The following is a 21,601-nucleotide window of genomic DNA, read 5'->3' as shown; positions in this document are numbered from 1 at the left end:
ATACTTTTCCATTTTAGAATACAATGACAGAAAGTTTTACTACTCGCTTAAAAATGAGTGTACAGCTTACATCTAACAAATAATTTGTAGGAAATTTTACCGCTCTTCAAAGAAGGTATCTTAAGTTTTTTTCGTGAATCCAACCACTTAAGAAATATTGAAGCTCAACATTTGATTTGTTTCGAAAAATTGGCGTTTTTGTTTGAAATTTCATTACTCTCTGACACATAGATGTACAGTTAACCCTGATTGAAGATATCTACATAGTATATCTATATATAGTATTGAAATTTAATTGTTTTGAATAATTTTTTTTTAATTAGCGAAGGGTACAAATTTTTATGTGGAAAATTTATCGCTTTTCAAAAAAGGTTTCCTACGCTTTTTTTCGTAAATCCAACCATTTAGGTGATATCGGAGCTAAAAGTTTGATATATTTAAAAAATAATGTTTTTCGTTAAAAATTCTATAACTCTTCAGCACAAGGATATATACTTATGCACTAAACATTTTTTTTGTCAGAAATTCACCGTTCTACAAAAAAGTTCTGTTATGTTTTTTCAATAAACCTAACCGCTTAAGAGATATTTAAGCTCTAATAAGTTGAAAGAAAACTTTCACAAAGAAACTCAAAATTTTGCTCTAATAACATAAACAAAAAATTATTTACATTTCGAAGGCAAATATCTCTTAAATGGTTAGGTTTATCGAAAAAGAATAAGATATCTCCCCTGACTAACAAAAATGATTTGAAATAATTCAAAGAAGTTTGAAATGATTTAAAACAATTTGAATCGACTAATATATAGATATATACTTAGCATGGATGAAATGATTTTTCTCAATCAGGGTTTTTTGTAGAGCGGTAAATTTTTGACAAAAAAATTGTTATAGCCCGGGAAAAAATGATTAGACCTAATCAGGTCTGTTCATGTCTGATCATGCCCACCTAGGTAAAAAAATTACACATGAAAAATGGTCCTATATTATTATTATTTTTCTTTCCTTAACTGTACAACTTATTCGTTTTTTACAGAATATATCATCCCTTGCTTCTCAATTTCCTAAGCTCATTATTCCTTTATTTCCTAAGTTCGTTATTCCTTTTATTTCCTAAGCTCGTTTATTCCTTTATACCCCCCATTCGTGCGGCTGTGGCCCGACTTGTGCTTATACTGTAACTACATCATTACGGTGATGACCCGCTACCTCCCTTGCAATGGAGGAGCAGTGGCATAGGGAAACCACAGAGAAAAACTAGCCAGTACAGTTCGGTTTGGGTAAAACTCCAGTGATCAATAAAATTCCCATTTTACCGATCACTGGATCTTTCATCCCGCACCTAACGATCAGAGGCCTTCGTTCGAACCCGATGCGTGGCTAAACGGTCACCCAGCCAAGTAGTAATCATGCTCGATGCTACTTCACTTCGGTGATCGCCCGAGCCACGCGCGTGCCGAACGGCTGCCTCAGCCGCTTAAAATGGTCTTATATAATTATGTATAACTATATAAAATTATATTTCTATAACAATATAAAAACAAAAATTCGGATGTGTGCAGGTTTCGAACCGTGGACGTCGCGCTGGAAAGTTTGACCCGCGACCCGTTTTTTTTTTTTTTTTTTTTCTAGAAAACCACTTCAACTCTAGTTTTTTACTCGCGGCCCGTTGACCTAAGAGACTTGAAAAGCAAGTTTCGTATGAACTTCAAGTGATAAAAATCTCATACATGACAGATTCTTAATCAAAAAATTTTTAAACCTAATTCATGAACCATTAATTATTGATATATAGTTATACAAAATTATATATAAGGTATATGTAATTATAACTATGTTAGCTATATATAATTATAGCTAAGTTAGTTACATATAATTATAACTAATTTTTTAAGTTTAACCTTATATATCAGAATAGGTCATGCATGAACAGGCATGGTCATGTCTGATCATTTTTTCCCTGGAGCACTTAATTATATGCCTGTGTGTTAGAAAGTAATATAATTTCAAAAAAAGGTAAATTCCCTACAAATTATTTCTTAGTTATAACTGAACACTTCTTTTCGAGCGAGAAATAAAACTTTTCTCATTGCACTAAAATGGGAAAGTATCATTACTTACGCAGGGTTAAACAGCATTGGAATAAACTTTTAAACTTCCCGCTAAGAAAATCGACGATTTTCCCAAAATTCAGGAAGGTATTGGTTTTACCTCGATTTTCAAAAACTGAATTTTCAGCAGATGTCGACTATTGAAGGTCCTATGATGCTATTCTGACATTTTCAGAGAGATGTCTGTGTTTGTGAGCGTGTGTGGGTGTAAACCTATCATATCTTTTTAATGAATGAACCGATCTAGATGGTTCTTGCGGCATTCGAAATAGTTCCTCTGAACTTAGATTTCTAGAAAATTTTAGATCATTTAGTCAAATAAATTCTGAGATATTTAAGAAATACGAAAAAAATATTTTTTTTTTTTTTTTTTTTTCGTTTTTTTTTTTTTTTTTTTTTTTTTATACTTCGATAACTATCGAATCGATCAGTTCCAAAATTTCATCAGCTCTAGAAACTGATAAAAGCTTTCGATTGCCGCCAAAACGTATCAATCGGATGATCCGTTTGAGGGATATATTCGACGGAAGAATACAAAAGAAATGTTTGTTTTCGTTTTTTTCAAAGAGCTTGAAAATATAAGAATACTCGAAGGTACTATCGAGCTCGAAGAACTCGATAATATATTGGCAATAATGTTTTCGAGCTCCTTGAGCAGCGGGAAGTTTCGGGGCTGATCCGCAGTGTCAACCGGTTTCCAGATTTTTTTATTATTTTTGGATCACTAATAAATGATTTATATCATGGCTAAGTGAAAAAATTTAATTTGGGAAATAACAGACACCCTAATATAATATATAGAATCGTGAAGAATAACTTATATTAAAAAAAAAAAACATTATATTATTTATTATTAAGTTAATTAAATTAATAAAAAAAAAATACATGGATAATATAATATGTCAATCAAGCGATAATTCACGTGTTCTAATACACGTGGATACATTACATGTATAACTATATGAAATGTACATCGCACGTGTGTCCAAAGGATTTTATAGATTAATCTCTTTGCTCTAAGTTATAATAAAATAATGAATATTTAATAATTTTATAAATTATGTAATAATCAATTAATGAGATTATAGAGCTATATATTTTTTATTAAATAAAATTTAATAGTTTTATCTTTCATTTTTAATTAAAATCATGTTACATAGGTATTTATTTAATTAGTTATTGACAAAAAATTAAGTACGAAAAAAAATTGTAAAAAAGTTAAAAACAGTATGTTCAACTTATTTTTAATAAAAATAATATCAATAAATTTAATAATCTTTAGTATATAACGTTATCAAATAGTAAGTTTGAATTATTACTTGATATCTTTATAATAATTAATCTTAATAATTAAGTAATGCAAATTTATGAGAAAATTGTTATTAATCAGTAAAACAAATGGCTATACATTTGGGTGTTTCAAAAAAACAAACAATTTTTATTTTTAGTTATACTTTCAGCTTTTGTACACCATAAAAAAAAAGAAATTGTTTTTTTTTTTTTGAAACACCCTACTATACATATTAATTATTCAAATTCTTGTATCTTAACACTACCATCTGGCATTCCAAAATATACTTTTTTAGCCATATTCACGAACAAACCTATTTCAATTACTCCAGGAATTAGTTTAATCTCACTACTTATTTTATTCCATGATTTTTCCTGTTCGAATGGAAAATGCCAATCTAATATAAAATTTCCATTATCTGTTATAACTGGACCCTATAATAAATAAATACAAAAAAAAAGTTACAAATATATATATATAGGATCAATGTTTTTTTGACATAAAAATAAAAAAAAATAGGCTCACGGCTTTAGCAATAGCCATGCGAATTTGAACAGTGCCGCCATAATTATCTTGAATATTTTTTTTAATTGGTACATAAGCCATAGGAACGACTTCAATAGGTATTCCTTTTTTATACTGCTGTCCAAGTCTTTCTGAATTTTTAGTATGGTCAGCAATAATTATTAATTGGTTTGTACAAGATGCAACTATTTTTTCTTGTAATAAACAACCACCTCCACCTTTAATTAATGTCATATCAGCATCAACTTCATCTGCACCATCAATAACACAATCCAACTAAAAATAAGTAATATAAGTAATATATATATATATATATATATATATATATATATATATATATATATATATATATATATATATATATATATATATATATATTAGGGTGTTTCAAAATAAACATTTCTTTTTTTTTTTTTTCAAAGTCTTATGGTCTTAAAAGTTAGTCTTAGGTATTAGAAAAATCCTCCCAAAAGAGTAGCTTGAAAGCTCAATCCTGCTAAGAGCTCAACCAATATTAATTTTCTCATTAAAATTACGCGTAAAAAAAATTTTTTTTTGTTTTTTGTATATAAAAGTATTTAAAAATTCGTTGACATTTAGGTTCAAAAAATTAATGTTTTTTAAACTTCAATTTCCTTGACATTTAATAAAGCCCTGTAACTTTGATCTCATTCATTTGACGTATATATGATATCAGATACTTTTTGTAGGAAATTAAATTTCCTACAAGAACAAGCTTGTTGAAATTAAAAAAAAATTTTTTTGATAGAATAAAAACGAAAAATAATAAAAAAAAAAAAATTAACACTGAGGAAATTAAATTTTGGCTGATGTTTGAAGCCCCGTAACTTTTTTACAGTTGGTTTTACCTACATACTGCATTAGCACATGTTTATAGGGAATTTAATTTCCTACGAAATTGTACTAGGTGGCGTTTGAAAAAAAATTTTTTCATAGTTTGAATAACGAAAAACTAAAATGAAAAATTTTCACGTGTATTTTAAACGGGGGAGGGGACCCCCTTTGTGATAGCTCAATTTTAAAGATATCTGACTGAAATTCGGTGAAGATTTTTTTTATCATATGAAGTAACTTTTGAGCCCATAAGACGTTAAAAAAAAATATTTGTTTTTTTTGGGACACCCTAATATATATACACATAATTATAAAATTTGTTTTTCTGCTCTTCCATTTTACCTTTGGATGTGTATCAAGATCACCAAGTGTTAAATGGTTATTGATAATTAATTGACGTGCTTGGAAAGAAGTTGGCACACAAATAACATTCAATCCATTTTCATTAATTTTCTCAGCTGATACAAGAAAATAAAATCAAAAAAAAAATTTTTGTAATTTTAATTAAAAACATTTTTGATTATTTTACCAATTCTATTTACTGCATAAATAACTGTTGATCCGCTACCAATTCCAATTATAGAATTCGGCTAAAATTCATTTAAAGAAAAAATAATGAAATATTGAATATCATTCTTTACATGATATCATAACCTTTTTTAACTCTCTTGTTAAAATAACATGTATTTATACAAAAAAATTTTCTTGAAAATTTACAATAATATATTACCGTAACATACTCATCAACGGCTTTGTAAGCTGCTATTTTTTTTGCTGTTTCCAAAGTGCCCATTTTATTATATTATAAATATTATTACTCTTGATCAATTTATATATCACAAATATTCTACGCTCCTTTTGCTTTGATAAATCAACAACAACGTGGACGCAATGATGATAATAATAATTTCCCGCGGTCATGATTTTAATAATACTACTACTTTAATCAAAATTATATAGTTGCTACTTTTTTTTTTTAATTGATAAATATGTATAAAACTAATACAATAATGAATATATGGACATAAAAACAATATAATTTATAATTTTTATGAATATAAAAATGTTTTTTATTTATCTAGTATCAGGCATAATTTATTAATATAATTTCAAACGAAAAAAAAAAAAAAAAAAAAAATATCAAATTTTATTTCAAATGATGAATTAAAAATTTTATATTTTGAAGTTATGTATAGTTAATTTTGAAAAATTTTCATGTGCGGTAATATTTGGAAGGTTTTTGTTTTATATAAATTTAAATCTAATGTAAATTTAAAAAAAAGAAAAACAAAATATGAAATATTGCATAAAAAAATTATTATAAATTTTTTTTTTTTTTTTTCATTTATCTATTTTTCTATTTTCAACAAACATTTGTTTTCTATACCATTAATTGATTTTATTGAATAATTTAACTAAATTTAATACTATGGCATATTCAATCAATCAACAAGGTAATGATAGAAAATAATTTTAGAATATAAATTAATGAAAAAATATTTTTTTCTTAGAAACTTGTAACAAATTCGAAAGTATCCATCATTCATGTGATTGTAAATATAATATAATATTTACTTATATATATTTTAAGGTAGTAATAATAAATAAAAAGATAATAATTTAAATAGGCTGTAAAAAAAGAAGGGAAAAAATAATGATTGAACAAATAAAACCAACATCATCACTGTTAGTAGATGATAATTCTCATTTAGATAATAAAATAAAAAATGCATTCAATGTAATGAAAGAACGTTTTGGAGATTTAACTGAACGTCGACAATTTTTGATCGAAAAAGTCGGTAACATTGAAAAAATAATGCCATTATTAATGGCTTACAATGTTTCGTCAGATTCCTCATCATCTTCATCGACAAATAAAATTGTGAATATTGTTGATATAATATCTCCTTATCAAACTCAAGATGACGATAATAAAAACAATAATAATTTAAATGAAGAAATTAAAAACTCGATACATATTTTAAATGAGCAAGTTGATAAATTATATGTATATTAATTTTATTTTTAAATTTATTTTAATTTTATTTAACCACACTTACATATTTAATTATTTAGGACGAAATTATAAAAACAGATATAGAATTACAAGAATCGATAATGAAACTTGAGTCTCTGCAAGCTGTCAATTTGGAGCTTGAAAATAAATTATCGAGCATGAGAAATAACAACCAAAGTCCTGAATTAATGACTTTACACAATTTATATTCAATCATAACTCAAAATAACAGTGATAATGATGATTATATTTTAAACTGTTTACCAAAATTACGACAATTTATACAACAAGAAATTCGTTTGAAGAAATGCATTAATGTTTTAGAAAATCGTGAACAATGTTTGAGTACACAGCTAGATAAATTACTATCAAAAGATAAAAATTATGAATTTAAAACGATGACTAATCCTACAAATAAATTTCAAAAAGTTAATATTTATCATTATAGCTATTATTTTATTTAATTACCATTAAGTTTTGACTTTATTTATTTATTTTGATGTAGCAATGCATTGGAAAAAATTATCGTCAATGGGAAAATAATAAATTTTTTCGTTCTTGCGAGTGTCCAAGGAAAAAAATCACTCATAATAATGATGATAACATCGATATAGATTTGAGTAAATATTGTGATTGTTGTCTCTTGAATAAGAAATGATAATTAGGATTATAGGGAAAAAGAAATATACAGACAATGAAATAAATTAAATAATGATAATAATAATTAATTCACAAAATATATATAAAAATTGTTAGTTGATCAAAATATTCATAATAATCATATAAAGGCAACTCGATTAATTGTATAAAAAACCTTATTAATATTTTATTCATTTTTTTTTTTTCAAATGTAAATATATAATTTTACTTAAAAAACGACACGCGAGGCACTTTATGGCATCTAGGAGGCTGTTAAAATCTATTAAACACGCGATAATAAAAATTTTATAATTATATTATTGTTACAATAAAATTCTTAGTATAATATATATTGAGTACTTTTTTTAAAAATCATATGTTATAAATATATTTATATTAAAAAATACTATCCCTTTACTTTTATATAAAATTTGACTGGTATGTTAACTATGTAAATGTTATAATAGACTTTAAAAATTTTAAATTTTGTTTTAAGTTTTTTTATTAGCTTGACTAATTAGCTGCTTTAGCTTCGGCTTGTATTTATTTTATATAAAAAATAATATTTATAACAATTTAAATATTTCTCATACTTACAATCAATCAATCAACTAATTACATTAATATAAATTATCATTTTATTGAAAAAAAAATAAATAAATAAATAAAAAATAATAATAACTATATATCATAATATATTTATTATAGAATTTGTTAAATCAATTGCATAATTTTCGCTAAACGTTCACCTAAATCTTCAATAAGTATTTTATAAAATATTTAATTTTATTTTCCTATATTTTAATGAGGTAAATTTTCACTTTTAATGTAGCGTTAATTATGCAATTAAAAAAAAATACTATAAATTGTAATCATTGTAAGCTTGAGAAATATTTATATAATAAAATATCATTATATTTTAATAATAATTACAATGCTGTTTCAAGAGTTGGAGCACTTGTACCTTGAGACACAGCATTATTACTATTAACAATAACTGACATTGTTGTTGTTGGAATTGCAGTCTCATTTAAATAGCTCCCTGTGATGGGAGATTCTGAACGAGTTATACTATTGTTATCATCAAATATAAAATGATTATCAACTGGATTATTTGACAAAAATTGAGCTTTTAATTGATTATTGCGTTTTTTTAATGATTCAGCTTCAAAATGTGCTGATCTAAGATTTGAATCACCTAAATTTAATTGTTTTTTTGTAATAATTATATGATTATCATTAACTGTCGGTATTGTTGTTGTTGTCGTTGTCGTGATTGTTGTTGTTGTTGTTGTTGCTGCTGCTGCCGCCGCTGTTGTTGTTGTTATCAATGAGTATAATAAAGATGATGATGATGATGATGATAACGAAGGCAAAGATGAAAGTGGTTCTGAAAATTGTTCTACGGCAGTCTCTTCAGCAGCAACTTCTTCAATAATTGTACAAGATAATATATTGCTTCGTGGTGTTTGGAATTTCCAAATCGAACGTTGTGGACTAAGAGGTTCATGTTTATTAATATAAGGACTTGAAGAAGTTATTCTTTGCTGATTGCGTGATAAATATGATCCAATAATATTTGGTCGTTGATTAGATGGTGATTTAATTAGTGAACAAGTATTAGAACTTTTCCAATTTGATATACTAGTAGAGTTTTTTTGTTTATTGTTGATGTTGTTGATGTTGTTGTTATTATTATTATTATAAGTTATCTGTCCTCCACCTTCTCGTGATGGATTCGATAATTTTAATTGTTCTGCAGCTGACAGTCTACTTGATCGGTTTTTTGTACTTTGTTGTAATAGCAGTCTTTTAAAATCAAGTCGTGTCATTGCCGCAGTCGCCTTAGTATTTCTTGGTGACATCTAATGTAACATAATAATAATATAATTTATTTTGTTAAATTTTAAATATAAATAAATAAATTTACCTCTTCATTAATGCAACTTGGTTGTAATTTAATACTACTTTGAGATTCTGGACTCCAACTGTGTCGTGTACCAATTTTATTATTATCAGGTACATTGTTACTTATTCGTATTAATGAATCATCAATTGTTCCGGCAGCTATTTCATTGTCATTTTTAATATTTAATTTTCGTTTAGATTTATAAATAGCAGTAAATAATTCATCATTAGACATAGTTGTAGAGCTTTTAACTAAACTATTTATTGATGAAGAGGAAGAAGAAGTAGAAGAACAACAAGTAGAAGTTGTTATAGGTGATAGTGTTGAGTCGTACAAAAATTCTGGATGATCCAGACGATTTTTTATCATTTTATGCTGTGGATGATTTTCTTTCAACTTTTGAGATAATGGAGATGAAGTTATTATTTGATTTTTATCACCATATGTATTCAAATTTAATGGCATTAAACATCTATAAATTATTATTAAAATTATTATCAATTAATTATTTTATTTATTTATTTAATTTCTTACCGCTGATTTGGATAATTTAATTGCCGATTTACATAACTCTTGTTATCTAATATATTATTTTTAGCATTTTGTGATTGAAATTGAGAGTTATGTACTTGATTATTGCCAAAGTGTCGTGTTATATCTGGGGTAATACATTGTACAGGTCGATTATACAATGAAATTGAATTTAATGGTGACAGTGATGATGATAATGATGATGAAGATGTATATTTTATCTTATTTGCTGATGGCCCATCTAACAATAACGTATCATTACACTGTATTTTATTTTTCGCTGATAAATTTTCTTTACAAATATTTTCATTTTGTAATGATGCTGAATAACCATCAATTTCATCTCCTCCACACATCCAATTAGTATCTATAACAAAGGATAGACAATTAACTATAATAATCTAATAACTAAATATATATTTATATAACATAATTATCAATTAATATGTTTTAAATAATAATATTAATAATAAAAAAATTATTTACAACAGTTAAAAATAATTTAAGAATTTATTTATTATTGCATTTAATTGCAAAATTTATAAAGTTTCGTTTTTAATAAATATTTTTTTTTTTTTTTAAATTAAATTCATATATATATATATATATATATATATATATCAACTGTCTATTGTATATAACAATTTATTTTTATAACTACATATAACGCGTATATATTTTATTACATATTTGAGAGAAAAAAAAGAAAAAAAAAATACAAACTTACATGCTCAGTACTCACCAAATAAATAACTATTATTTATAGTTTGATAGTTATAAATCATAAATAAACTTATTTTTTTACTTAATGCTATCTATATTAAGATGATAAAAAAAAATCTATAATAATTACGAATGCAACAATAATAATAAAATAAATATAAATATCAATACCAAGACGGTAGATAAAATAAAAAATAATTAGTGCAAGCAATAATTAAAATAATTGTGCGTAAAGTATGCATTTATAAAATGGCAAGCATCACAATTATAACTATTATTAATACTTAAATAAACACAAAATAAACTAAATATGCTTTTTTTCTCTACACATAGCACTATATTTGTTGAGCAGTTTATGTTGATAATAATAATAATTATTATTATTATTATTAAAATTAACACAAGCGAGTATATTATAAAATATATTCCTACTATTCGGCGAATGTATAGTAGGATTTATAATTAAAATAAAACAATTTACATAATTAAATGACACAAACATTTAAAATTTATATACAACATTCACACAAATCTATTAATTTATTATGATTTTTATTTCTCCTTTTCCATTAAGCTATTTATTAGTTGCAAGCGATAATAATTATTCTATTTAAACGTAAATAATTTATCTAAAATATCAGGTCAAAAAGGAATTATGCAGGACATAATCAAATATATAACACTCGTAATTCATGCCACTATAAATTTCAAGTTCAATTATTAATTGACTGAAAAAATTTAAGCTTATACACCCTCCTTATGTATTCAAAAATAATATTTTTTTTTTTTACACCTGTTAAAGTACTTTTCAATATACTGCTTTTATGAGCAAATTTAATTATCAAAAAATAAACTTACGGCAAGTTTTATTAGTAGCTAAAAAGAGAAAATGTTTAGCTAACATTGTATCGTACGCAAGTTGAATAGTCAATGGCAATGATAAAACAATCGCGCTTATTTAATTATTTTATTGCCGATACTATGTATTGATTTATTTATTTATTATTTTTTTTATATATATACAAATGAGTAATTGACTGATGCAATTTAAACAGTTATTTCATTTGATTGTTATTACTCGAAAAATATTTTTTTTTTTATTTTTTCAATACTTTTATTGACTCAATATTTCGTAATTAAAAATTAAAGAGAATGATATAAATCTTTATAATAACAAGAACAGTACAATAAATATTTACCATATTTCAGTATCATTACTTGAGTATTTGAGAACTCGAGCAATTTCTTTATTTTTTAATTTATTAATGCAAGAATTAGTTTGAGGTTTTGATATTACGGTATCAGGATAATTAATTCGCTCTTTCAATAAATCTTGTCGTAATTCTTCGGATGCCGTACGTGATATTTTAGATTTTTCAGACGAATTTGTTTGATTTTTTTTAATAAATGTAAATGCATTTGCAATACGATAACTATCGCTACGTTTTATTTTACGTTCACTATCTAACTGTAAATTATTTTGACGATTATGATTATTAATATCTTTTAAATTGTTTAATGAATTATTATTAATATTATTATTATTATTAACAATAGATAATGATGATGAAAATTTATTATCAGTGGAAAGAGTATCACCGGAAGATACTGGTAAATTTTTATTGGGAATTGTGTTGGAGTATGGATTCATATCAAGACATAATAATAATGGAGATGACGATGATTGATTAGAATCGATGAAAGATGTCACCAAATTTTTTTGGTGTTGTTGATAGTGGTGCCTATTAGTAGTAAGATCGATGGTGCCGTCGTGCTGGGTGCAAACAGTGCGATATAGTAGTTCCGTGTTCTTCTGTCTCTTACCTTCCTCCTCAACTGCTTTTGCTACTCCAACATTATCACTTGTCAGTGGTATATCTCGTCGTTGTTGTTGTTGTTGTTGTTGTTGTTGTTGTTGTTGTTGTTGTTGTTGTTGTTGTTGCTGCTGAGCTAAATTCACAAAAGCTCGAGGTTTAAAAACATCTCGCAAAGACTCTGAATTAACTTTTTCTGTTCGTTTTAGTGCGGCGACTATTGGTGATGATTTTTTAACGAATGGACCTAAAGTAATAGTTAAAAGATTTTTAATAATTTAAACATAAAACTGATAGACATAAATATATTATTGCTGTTTTTATTATTATTTACCTGGATTAAATGTAGTATGTGATTCTTTTCGTCTTTTAAGACTATCCGATGAATAAATTACTTTTCCTTGATAATCAAGAACAACTCGAGCACCTTGTCGTCTTTTTCTTTCCAACGAACAATCAGATTTCTTTGGTAAGTCACTTAGACTAACGTATTCTGCTGATTCTGGTTCGTATCGCAAGTTTTTCTGCTGCTGTTGTTGTTGTTGTTGTTGTTGTTGTGGAATATTTGTCAAAGAGCTTTTACTTTTAATATTAGCGTAAACTTGACTGATATCTGGTTGTCGAAACTTGTCGTTATTATTTCTAACATCGGCTATGGTTACATAGTCGCCAGAATCATGACAAGTTTTCATTTCAATTCTATCAGCAACTACACTTGTATTTGATACTTTAGATGATATTGCTGACACTGAATCATCAGATTCTATTTTTTTTGTTGGTGACTGTTGTTGTTGTTGATGTTGTTGTTGTGGTTGTCCTTGTTCATCGTCTGAGCCAGAGGGAGTTATTACACACATGGACGGAATACGATTTGTACTTATTGCAGTTTTAGAACGTATGCGTTCAATTCGATCATAACCTTCAAGATCACTAGATTCAGAATATTCTAATTCAGAACATGAACGTACAGTACAACAAGCTGGACTTGAAGCTGATTCCACTGGAGATGAACATGTATTATGCCCACTGTCTGGTGAATTACCTCCACCATTTTGTCCGTGAACCTATTGATAGTTAAAGAAAAATAAATAAATCGATCAATAAAAATAATAAATATATATATTTAGATTTTTACCATTGCAACAACAGTTAAACTAGACTTTCTTTCAGGTGGTGCAGGAGGAGCAGCTGCCATTAAAGTTGTACAAACAGTACCAGCAGAACTAGTAGTTGTAGATGTAGAACCACGTCCAAATAATTCATATTCATTTTCAACAATAGCATTTGGATTACTCAATGACATTTGATTAAGATTTATATCTGTAGATTTTAAAGTATTGTTACTGCTATTGTTAGCACTAATACTGCCATTAATAATTATCGCAGCAGCTGCTAACTCTTCTTCACGTAATGTTTTTAATCCAGAATCCATATGAAATGATGTATAATAACCTTCAGTATCACATGAATACACTGAACAAGTTTCACCTTCTGTTTCACAATCATCTCCGTGAAATGGAATTATATCTTGAATTATATCGGGTGTCAATGTACTAGCTTCTGATGTTACTGATGACGATGTCGGAGTATCTCGACCTTTTAATCTTCGTCCATGATTTTGCGAAAATAATTTAGATATATTTGATGATCTTCCAGGTAAATTGGATGAAGCTGTTTCACTTCCAATACTACTAGTTCGTCCGCTTTCAGAGGAAGCACTCCAATTACCAGAACTCGAATGTAAAGGATCGTCACGGTTGTTGTTACCTTTTCTTCTTTCTCGTCGTTGTGCTGCTCTTTCACGCAATCTTACATCATATTGATTATTATTGTTATTATTATTTTGTTGTTGCTGTTGTTGTTGTGATTGCGATTGCTGACGTGGGCGTCTATCAAATGTATGTATTATACCCGATGATAATGCAATATTAGAAGTAACGACACTATTACCACTTGTGCTAGTCGATGATAAGCTTGGTTTTCTTTCATGCTGAGATCCCTCTAACTCACATTTAGCTTTATTAACTAAATCTTTATCATCGTGATTATTAATTTCATCAGTATTAACAATAAAATTACTATTTATTTTAACATTTTTATCAATATCTGAAGATTGCCGACGCATTGACCGTAATCGCGATCTTCCCCAGGCCTTGAGAGCATCAAAGTTCCATTTTGTAAATTCTATTTCACGCTCTTGTAGAATATCTGTACTAATAGACCGAGTGCATCGAGCTGATGCCGTTGTTGATTTAGATATTATTGTCATATTATTATCATCATCAACATCATCTGTTTTACCGGTAGATTTTTCAATAATAGCTTGCTTAATTTCTTTTCCATCTGTTCCAGCAATTGTATTACGACGTTTATTTTTTGATCTACCACCATTACGCCGAACTTTTGATCGACGTTTTACAATATTATCATTTATCGGATTTAATTCCGACGTTATTAATTTTTTTCGCATTGACATACGAGCAAAGCCTTTACCACTTATATCAACAGCTACTAATTCTGCCGGGAATCTAAATTTATAAAAAATAATACATTTGTTTTATTTTTAGTTTATTTAGAAAAAAAAAAATTTATGAAAGTATATATACTAACTTTAGTGCAATAACTTGAACTTGTTCTTCAGGACTCGGCAGTTTATGATCAACGGCATCATCACTACTAAAATCATTTTCATTAGCTTGAATGATTCTTGACATACAGTCTGGTGGAACTGTTATATCTCCAAGCGCTTCACTTGATGTCCATCTTCGTAAATCATCAAATATTGCCGGCTAAATCGAAAAATTTAATTAATTAAATTAAAAAAAAAAGTCATATTTAAATTAAACTTACAACTCGAGATTCAATGTCCAAACTTTGATCTCGTCGTCTTTTTCCAAGAATTGGAGTACACAAAAACATTTCAATTGCACTAGCATCATTTTCATCTCTCTTTCTTCTCAAATAATCTAAATTACGTACGGCAATTACGCTAGCTTGTTCATATAACTGTTTTAATGCTCTGGGTCTTGTTGCTTCAGCAAAAAGACATGTAGTTGGTTTTTGTAATGATTTAAAGTGTTCAGTTCTTGATGCAAAACTGCTAATATCCGATTCCGCTGTAAATTTAAATTATTATAGCATCCGTAATCTATTAAATTACATATGTAACACATGCACACACTTTATATATATATATATATATATATATATATATATATATATATATATATATATATATATATATATATATAAATCATATATGTGTACATGATCAAATTAAATTTAAAAACAAAAAATAATAAGAATTTTAAAGTTAATCTAGTTAAGACACTGAAGCCGGTCTAAACTTTCTCCCCATGAAACTGGATACAATGTTTCGTCATAAGTCTTCTCTGCTATACGTATATTCATAGTTTTTTAACTCTTTTTTTTTATATAATTTATTATTATTTAAATATTAAAAAAAAAAAACTTATTTATTTCTATTGAAATTCATTGAATTTAATAAATAAATATTATTAGTAATCCAAAAAAAGAAATTAAAAAAAAAACCGATTCGATTAGATTTTTATATTTATTTGCTAATAATAATAATCATCATGATCATCCAAGTAAATTGTCTGTAAACAGTGTAATGTTTATGAAAGTTGTGTGTGGGGTGCACATGTGTAGTACTAGTCACTTAGTCAGTTTTTCTTTACCACCATGTGAGTAGTTTTCGCGTGAGAAAACGATCAATGATCGTCTGCAGATATACACTAGCTATAAGGTCATCCGCATTGCAGCGGACAATGAACTTTGAAAATGCTTAATAATGTGTACTTTATGTTAGTTACGACGACCAAGACGACGGCCGAGACGAATACGAAGACGACGTAAACGACTTTATGTGACATACGATGTACAGAGACAAAAGTAATCTTTACCTTATTTAGACAAGAAAAAATATCCGATAAAAAGTATAATTTTCTCGTTATTATTCTTAAAATTACTAAAGTGTGTAATAATAATTTTTATACGAACTATTTAATTACAGTCACTGATAATTACTGTACAAATAAAAAAATAAAATTAAGTAGAAAAACTTTGAGTAATACAATTAAATTACAATATCAAATTATCTGTATAATAAATGAATAGTAAATAAGATATTATTAAATTAATGCTACTTGATAAAATAATTAAATTATAGTCTTTGAAAATTATAAATTGCTGTAACTATAATTATAATTATAAAATAACTTACGAACAGGTATTTTTTTCGGGTCAATACTAGACAATTGATCATCGAGTCGATGAATTCTTTGGCGTAAAATTCCACTTCTATTGGCAACATCACTCAATTCATCGTTGAGCCCTTGAAATATATCTTGTGCATTTGTTAACAACGAAGCCAGTTGTTTAAGAGTGCACGCAAGGGCACCATTTATAATTGCTTCAAGCTCGGCACCAACAGGCCATATTTCCACGCAAGAATTGTCTTGTGGTACGTGCCCACGTCCAATGTACCGTGGCTCTATTTTACGAACAACAAATGGCATCTTCTTCCTCTTTTTTTTTTCTTTTTTTCAACAATAACCTAACTACTTGTGATCAATTAGAACGATCAAAACGGCGATTACTATTAAGCTTTAGCTCACAATCCAATAGACATTAGTAACAATTATCATTATCGTCATCATCATCATTATCAGCAGCATCTGAATGATTATTATAACTATCTCTTTACAGATCTAGCTCTCCTCTTATGTTCTAAATTATTTTTTTATTCACTCTTATTCTCTATTGACTATATTACCTCTGCTCACGCTACTTGTACTCTCTAATATATACATATACATGTATATTTATTTGATTTATAAATTAAAAAAATAATCTCAGACTATTTATGCCAATACTTGTTAATAGGTGATATAATACTTTTCCGCTATTCATTTTCATTTAATTTTTTTTTCTTTTTACAAAATATCACATTTTTATTAATTTATATAGAACGGATTATTACTATTATTATTTTTTTATTGCTATGTAAATAACTTTTAATTATTTTTTATAAAAATAGAAAATCTAGCACGTGCTAAATTTTATTTTAGTATATTTTATTAAAGTGTCATCGAAGATCGAGGAAGTAAGTATTATAAAAAAAAAAGAAAAAACAAATATATAAAAATATATATCTATATATAAAAAATACCCGAACCGGAACATAGTACATCATTGGTTATTAAAATAATCTTGATTTTCACTCAACATTTTTTATAAGATCACACATAAAAATATAAAATGAAATAATAAAAAATACACTCACAAAAATATTAAAAAATATATAAAGATATTATATAAATGATATATATAATAACAATAACATATAATTAAAGTCGAATAAACTGGGGATGTACACTCGCGTCTTGATATATTTGACATCGCGTCATCATTATCAAATTAAATTATTTTTTACAACGACTCTACCTTAAGATCCTGAATATTTAAGCACTTTATATATATAATAATATGTATACTGATTAAAATACATATGAATAAATAAATATATATATTAACTTTATGTATATAGTTTGAACACGATACCGATGACCACCACGGTTGACAACAACTCTCTCAACTTCAACTGTGCTCTTCACGGTCCTGGCTCTTCAAAACTACTCCATTCTCCATTCCATCCAACTGCCATCATCCATAACGTCTTTTATCTTGCTCTTCTTTCCCAACTACATGAATAAGTACTTCTCTATCCAACTTATTGGTATTACATATATATAGTTATAAGTCTGTTAGAGCATGAATGTAGCAGATATAAGACAATTTATAATTTTAAATGAACAAATTAATTAAATAAAATAATGAAATTAAATAAATTGCACAGTGATGCGAAGTTCGATTATCTAATTACAAATTTTTTAATTTTTATTCTACTTACGTTTTATTTAATTATTCAAAAAGTTTTCAATTGTCAGCTACATTCACACTTATGTATTTGTATTTCAATAGCTTCCAATGGCCGCACTCGCTCGATTCGCGTTCGCCCAGTACAACTTCTCAAGCTTCTCCACTCCAATCTACAAAATCTACTACAAAAAATGTATATTCTATTTTTTAACATCTACCCAGATTTATATCACAACAGATTTCACATTCATTCACGATTCACATGTATATATCTATATATATAGAAGTGTGTGTGTGTGTGTGTGTGTGTGTGTGTGTGTGTGTGTGTGTGTGTGTGTAAAACTTTATTCTTTTAAATTACCGACTAATGGTATAGCAGGATCATTGTCAGTGTTAGTTGTTGATAGCCATTGACATACCAAAAAAAAACCTTAATTATTAAAGTAATTACTATTATTTGCTACAATTAATTATTCATACATTTAAAAATAAGGTTTTTTTTAAAGCTTTTGCTGTTGATTAGTATCTGATATCCTGCCAATAATTTAGTCATTATATGTATTGTTGTTATTATTGTATTCGATACATATAAAAATATAAAATTTTTATTTTTATACTTTGATTTTTTATTTTAAATTTAAATTTGTTTGAGTTATATTCTATAAAATTACACACATTAATTGATAAAAAAAAAAATTTCATACATATATATATATATATATGTATATGCAAATAAATTAAATATAATCATTTTCATTATAATTAGTATTAAGACAATGTCATCTCGTACAGGAGCTAGGCTTGATACTAAAAAAATAGTAAGTGATTGAATAAAATATAAAAATATATAACCAAAAATACAATAATTGTTAATTTATATTTTATTATTATTATTATTATAGAATTCTGAATTATTTACTCTAACTTATGGAGCACTGGTGGCTCAGCTGTTGAAGGATTATGAAAATGTTGAAGATGTTAATAAACAGCTAGAAAGAATGGGTTACAATATGGGTGTTAGATTGATTGAAGATTTTTTAGCAAGAACTGGGTCTGGAAGATGCTATGATTTCCGAGACACTGCTGAAAAAATTCAGGCTGGATTCAAATTATTTTTGGGTATAACACCAACAATAACAAATTGGAGTGCTACCGGTGATGAATTTTCTCTGTGCTTTGAATCTAACCCATTGACAGAATTTGTTGAATTGCCTGATACTTGTCTCAATTTAAAATACTGCAACGTATTGACTGGTGTACTTCGTGGGGCATGTGAGATGGTACAAATGGAAATAGCTTGTTGGTTTGTTCAGGATCAACTTAAAAATGATAATGTAACTGAATTAAGAGTTAAATTTATTAAAAGATTAGAAGATGCTATTCCTGCTGGTGAAGATTAAAAACACACTCTATCTATATTTATTATACTATTATTATTTTAATATAATATTAATTAATATAAATATAGATGTATTATACTTCTGAAATCCAATAAATGTTTCCTTATGTATAATTATTATTATTTAATATCATTTTAAATACTTGATTATATTATTAACTATTTATTATACTTAATTAATATACAACTATATGCTCGATTCATTGGATAGTTAAGTTTTGTATATATCTAAATAAATGTTTTTCGATATGTATTATGTGTATACATGTATATATATATATATATATATATATATATATATATATATATATATATACACCGTGTTGAATCGGATCATAATAGATTATTGCTGGGATGTTTACGAACCTTCCTATTAATTAATGACAAAATAGATAATTATCGGACATACATTGAATATTAAAGTTGAAAGAAAAAATAAATAAAGTAATCAAAGTACGTCAGTTTTGAATAAATCGTAATTTAAATGAATTTTTCTAATATTCTAACCTATTTGTGCAAGTAGTGTAGATAAGGTTTTTTTTAAAATATTACATTTCTAATAGAATTAAATTTAAAATTTAAAATAATAATTACACTAATAAATAACTGTTATTTATTTAAATAGAAATAAAGAATGAAATATTCAACGTCACCACCAGCAACTCCACGCTCGTTATCACCAAATCAATTTTCCGGTGGATTTTTTAATTCATCTCTTTCAACATCATCATCATCATTGCCGATTCCTATAACTTATCGTAATCGAAATTGTATGGGTGGAGCATCTAAATGTTATAAATATTTACGAAAATTACTTAAATTTGAGCAAATGGATTTTGAATTTGCCATTTGGCAAATAATATATTTACTTATATCACCTCAAAAAGTTTATAGAAATTTTCAAAATCGCAAACGTATGTTATTATTATTTAAATATTTAAAATAATCATCATTATATATATATATATATTTATCTATTTATTTATATTAGAAACAAAATTACAATTTGCACGAGATGATCCAGCATTTTTAGTTTTACTTGGCTGTTGGCTCCTAGTATCATCAATAGCATTTGCTCTTGTTTTAAGATTGAGTTTTCTACAATTTATTAAATTTTTATTGTACTCAACGTTGGTTGATTGTATCGGAGTTGGATTATGTATTGCTACATTATTTTGGTAAATATTTTTATATCCTTAACTTATTATCAGTCGTTATAACATAATATAATTTCTTATAAAAATTACACGAATAAAAAATAAATATTAAAAAAATTAAATTAGAATTTTAATCCAATTAATGATTAAAAAAATAATATTATTAATAGGTTGATCAGCAATCATTATTTTAGACGGGATTCAACACAAGATGTAGAATGGGGATACGCATTTGACATTCATTTGAATGCTTTTTTCCCACCATTAATTATTCTTGATATTCTACAAATTTTTCTATATCCTGGTAAGTTTTTAATCATCATTAACATTTCCATTGTTGTTAATATTATGACTAATAAAATTAATTTCTTTAATAGCTTTTATAAATTATGATACGTTTTCTGCAAGATTTCTTGGGAATACTTTTTGGTTGGTATCTATAGGATATTATATTTATATAACGTTTTTAGGATATGCTAATGTTGAAATACTACATCGTACTGCCGGTATTCTTTGGGCATTACCTATAGCCCTATTAATTTATGTTGTTTTTTTATGTGCTGGTATCAACATAAGTAAAATAGTTATTAATTTTTACCTTGATCGCGTTATTTCATAATTTATATTTTTTAATATAATTGTATTGTGTATTTTTGTATAATATAATTATTGTAAATTAATATTTATATAAATAATTTAATTGAACATTTATTAATTTTATTATTT

At 26.4% G+C, this 21,601-nt stretch overlaps 5 protein-coding genes across 9 annotated transcripts; 3 read left to right on the top strand and 2 right to left on the bottom strand.

Annotated features, from left to right (window-relative positions):
• Positions 1-2,944: 2,944 nt before the first annotated feature.
• On the bottom strand, positions 2,945-5,688 carry LOC103574961 (ribose-5-phosphate isomerase). Its single transcript, XM_014440337.2, has 5 exons — positions 5,513-5,688; positions 5,312-5,372; positions 5,125-5,240; positions 3,928-4,203; positions 2,945-3,836 (listed from the first exon to the last, which is right to left on the bottom strand). The coding sequence occupies exons 1-5, from the start codon at positions 5,573-5,575 to the stop codon at positions 3,639-3,641; spliced, it is 714 nt and encodes a 237-aa protein (XP_014295823.1). The 5' UTR covers positions 5,576-5,688; the 3' UTR covers positions 2,945-3,638.
• A 462-nt stretch (positions 5,689-6,150) lies between these two features.
• On the top strand, positions 6,151-8,078 carry LOC103574960 (uncharacterized). Of its 3 annotated transcripts, XR_008403525.1 has the most exons (5): positions 6,151-6,236; positions 6,294-6,335; positions 6,411-6,771; positions 6,859-7,227; positions 7,305-8,078. XR_008403525.1 is itself a non-coding variant. In XM_053738274.1 (4 exons), the coding sequence occupies exons 1-4, from the start codon at positions 6,212-6,214 to the stop codon at positions 6,869-6,871; spliced, it is 441 nt and encodes a 146-aa protein (XP_053594249.1). In that variant the 5' UTR covers positions 6,151-6,211; the 3' UTR covers positions 6,872-8,078. The 3 variants fall into 3 exon arrangements, 2 of the variants coding, with proteins under 2 accessions (XP_053594249.1, XP_053594248.1); XM_053738274.1 differs by having other exon boundaries at positions 6,859-8,078; XM_053738273.1 differs by lacking the exons at positions 6,151-6,236; positions 6,294-6,335; positions 6,411-6,771 and having other exon boundaries at positions 6,803-7,227.
• Positions 8,079-8,181: 103 nt separating this feature from the next.
• On the bottom strand, positions 8,182-18,605 carry LOC103574976 (transcription factor SPT20 homolog). 2 transcript variants are annotated; one of them, XM_053738182.1, is made up of 10 exons: positions 18,351-18,605; positions 16,662-18,201; positions 15,266-15,531; positions 15,026-15,204; positions 13,551-14,943; positions 12,750-13,479; positions 12,426-12,662; positions 9,882-10,245; positions 9,369-9,819; positions 8,182-9,303 (listed from the first exon to the last, which is right to left on the bottom strand). In XM_053738182.1, exons 2-10 carry the CDS (start codon positions 16,954-16,956, stop codon positions 8,368-8,370), a joined length of 4,851 nt encoding a protein of 1,616 aa, XP_053594157.1. In that variant the 5' UTR covers positions 16,957-18,201; positions 18,351-18,605; the 3' UTR covers positions 8,182-8,367. The 2 variants fall into 2 exon arrangements, with proteins under 2 accessions (XP_053594157.1, XP_053594158.1); XM_053738183.1 differs by lacking the exon at positions 18,351-18,605 and having other exon boundaries at positions 16,662-18,339.
• A 384-nt stretch (positions 18,606-18,989) lies between these two features.
• LOC103574959 (trafficking protein particle complex subunit 3) lies at positions 18,990-19,832 on the top strand. The gene is made up of 2 exons (XM_008554531.2): positions 18,990-19,137; positions 19,222-19,832. Exons 1-2 carry the CDS (start codon positions 19,096-19,098, stop codon positions 19,717-19,719), a joined length of 540 nt encoding a protein of 179 aa, XP_008552753.1. The 5' UTR covers positions 18,990-19,095; the 3' UTR covers positions 19,720-19,832.
• A 214-nt stretch (positions 19,833-20,046) lies between these two features.
• Positions 20,047-21,580, top strand: LOC103574958 (protein unc-50 homolog). 2 transcript variants are annotated; one of them, XM_053738199.1, is made up of 5 exons: positions 20,047-20,171; positions 20,344-20,632; positions 20,710-20,896; positions 21,046-21,179; positions 21,253-21,580. In XM_053738199.1, exons 2-5 carry the CDS (start codon positions 20,353-20,355, stop codon positions 21,492-21,494), a joined length of 843 nt encoding a protein of 280 aa, XP_053594174.1. In that variant the 5' UTR covers positions 20,047-20,171; positions 20,344-20,352; the 3' UTR covers positions 21,495-21,580. The 2 variants fall into 2 exon arrangements, with proteins under 2 accessions (XP_053594174.1, XP_008552752.1); XM_008554530.3 differs by having other exon boundaries at positions 20,163-20,251.
• The last annotated feature ends 21 nt before the right edge of the window (positions 21,581-21,601 follow it).

Source organism: Microplitis demolitor, chromosome 4, assembly GCF_026212275.2.
Source record: "Microplitis demolitor isolate Queensland-Clemson2020A chromosome 4, iyMicDemo2.1a, whole genome shotgun sequence".
NCBI lineage: Eukaryota > Metazoa > Arthropoda > Insecta > Hymenoptera > Braconidae > Microplitis > Microplitis demolitor.
This window is presented reverse-complemented; position numbering and strand designations above follow the sequence as displayed.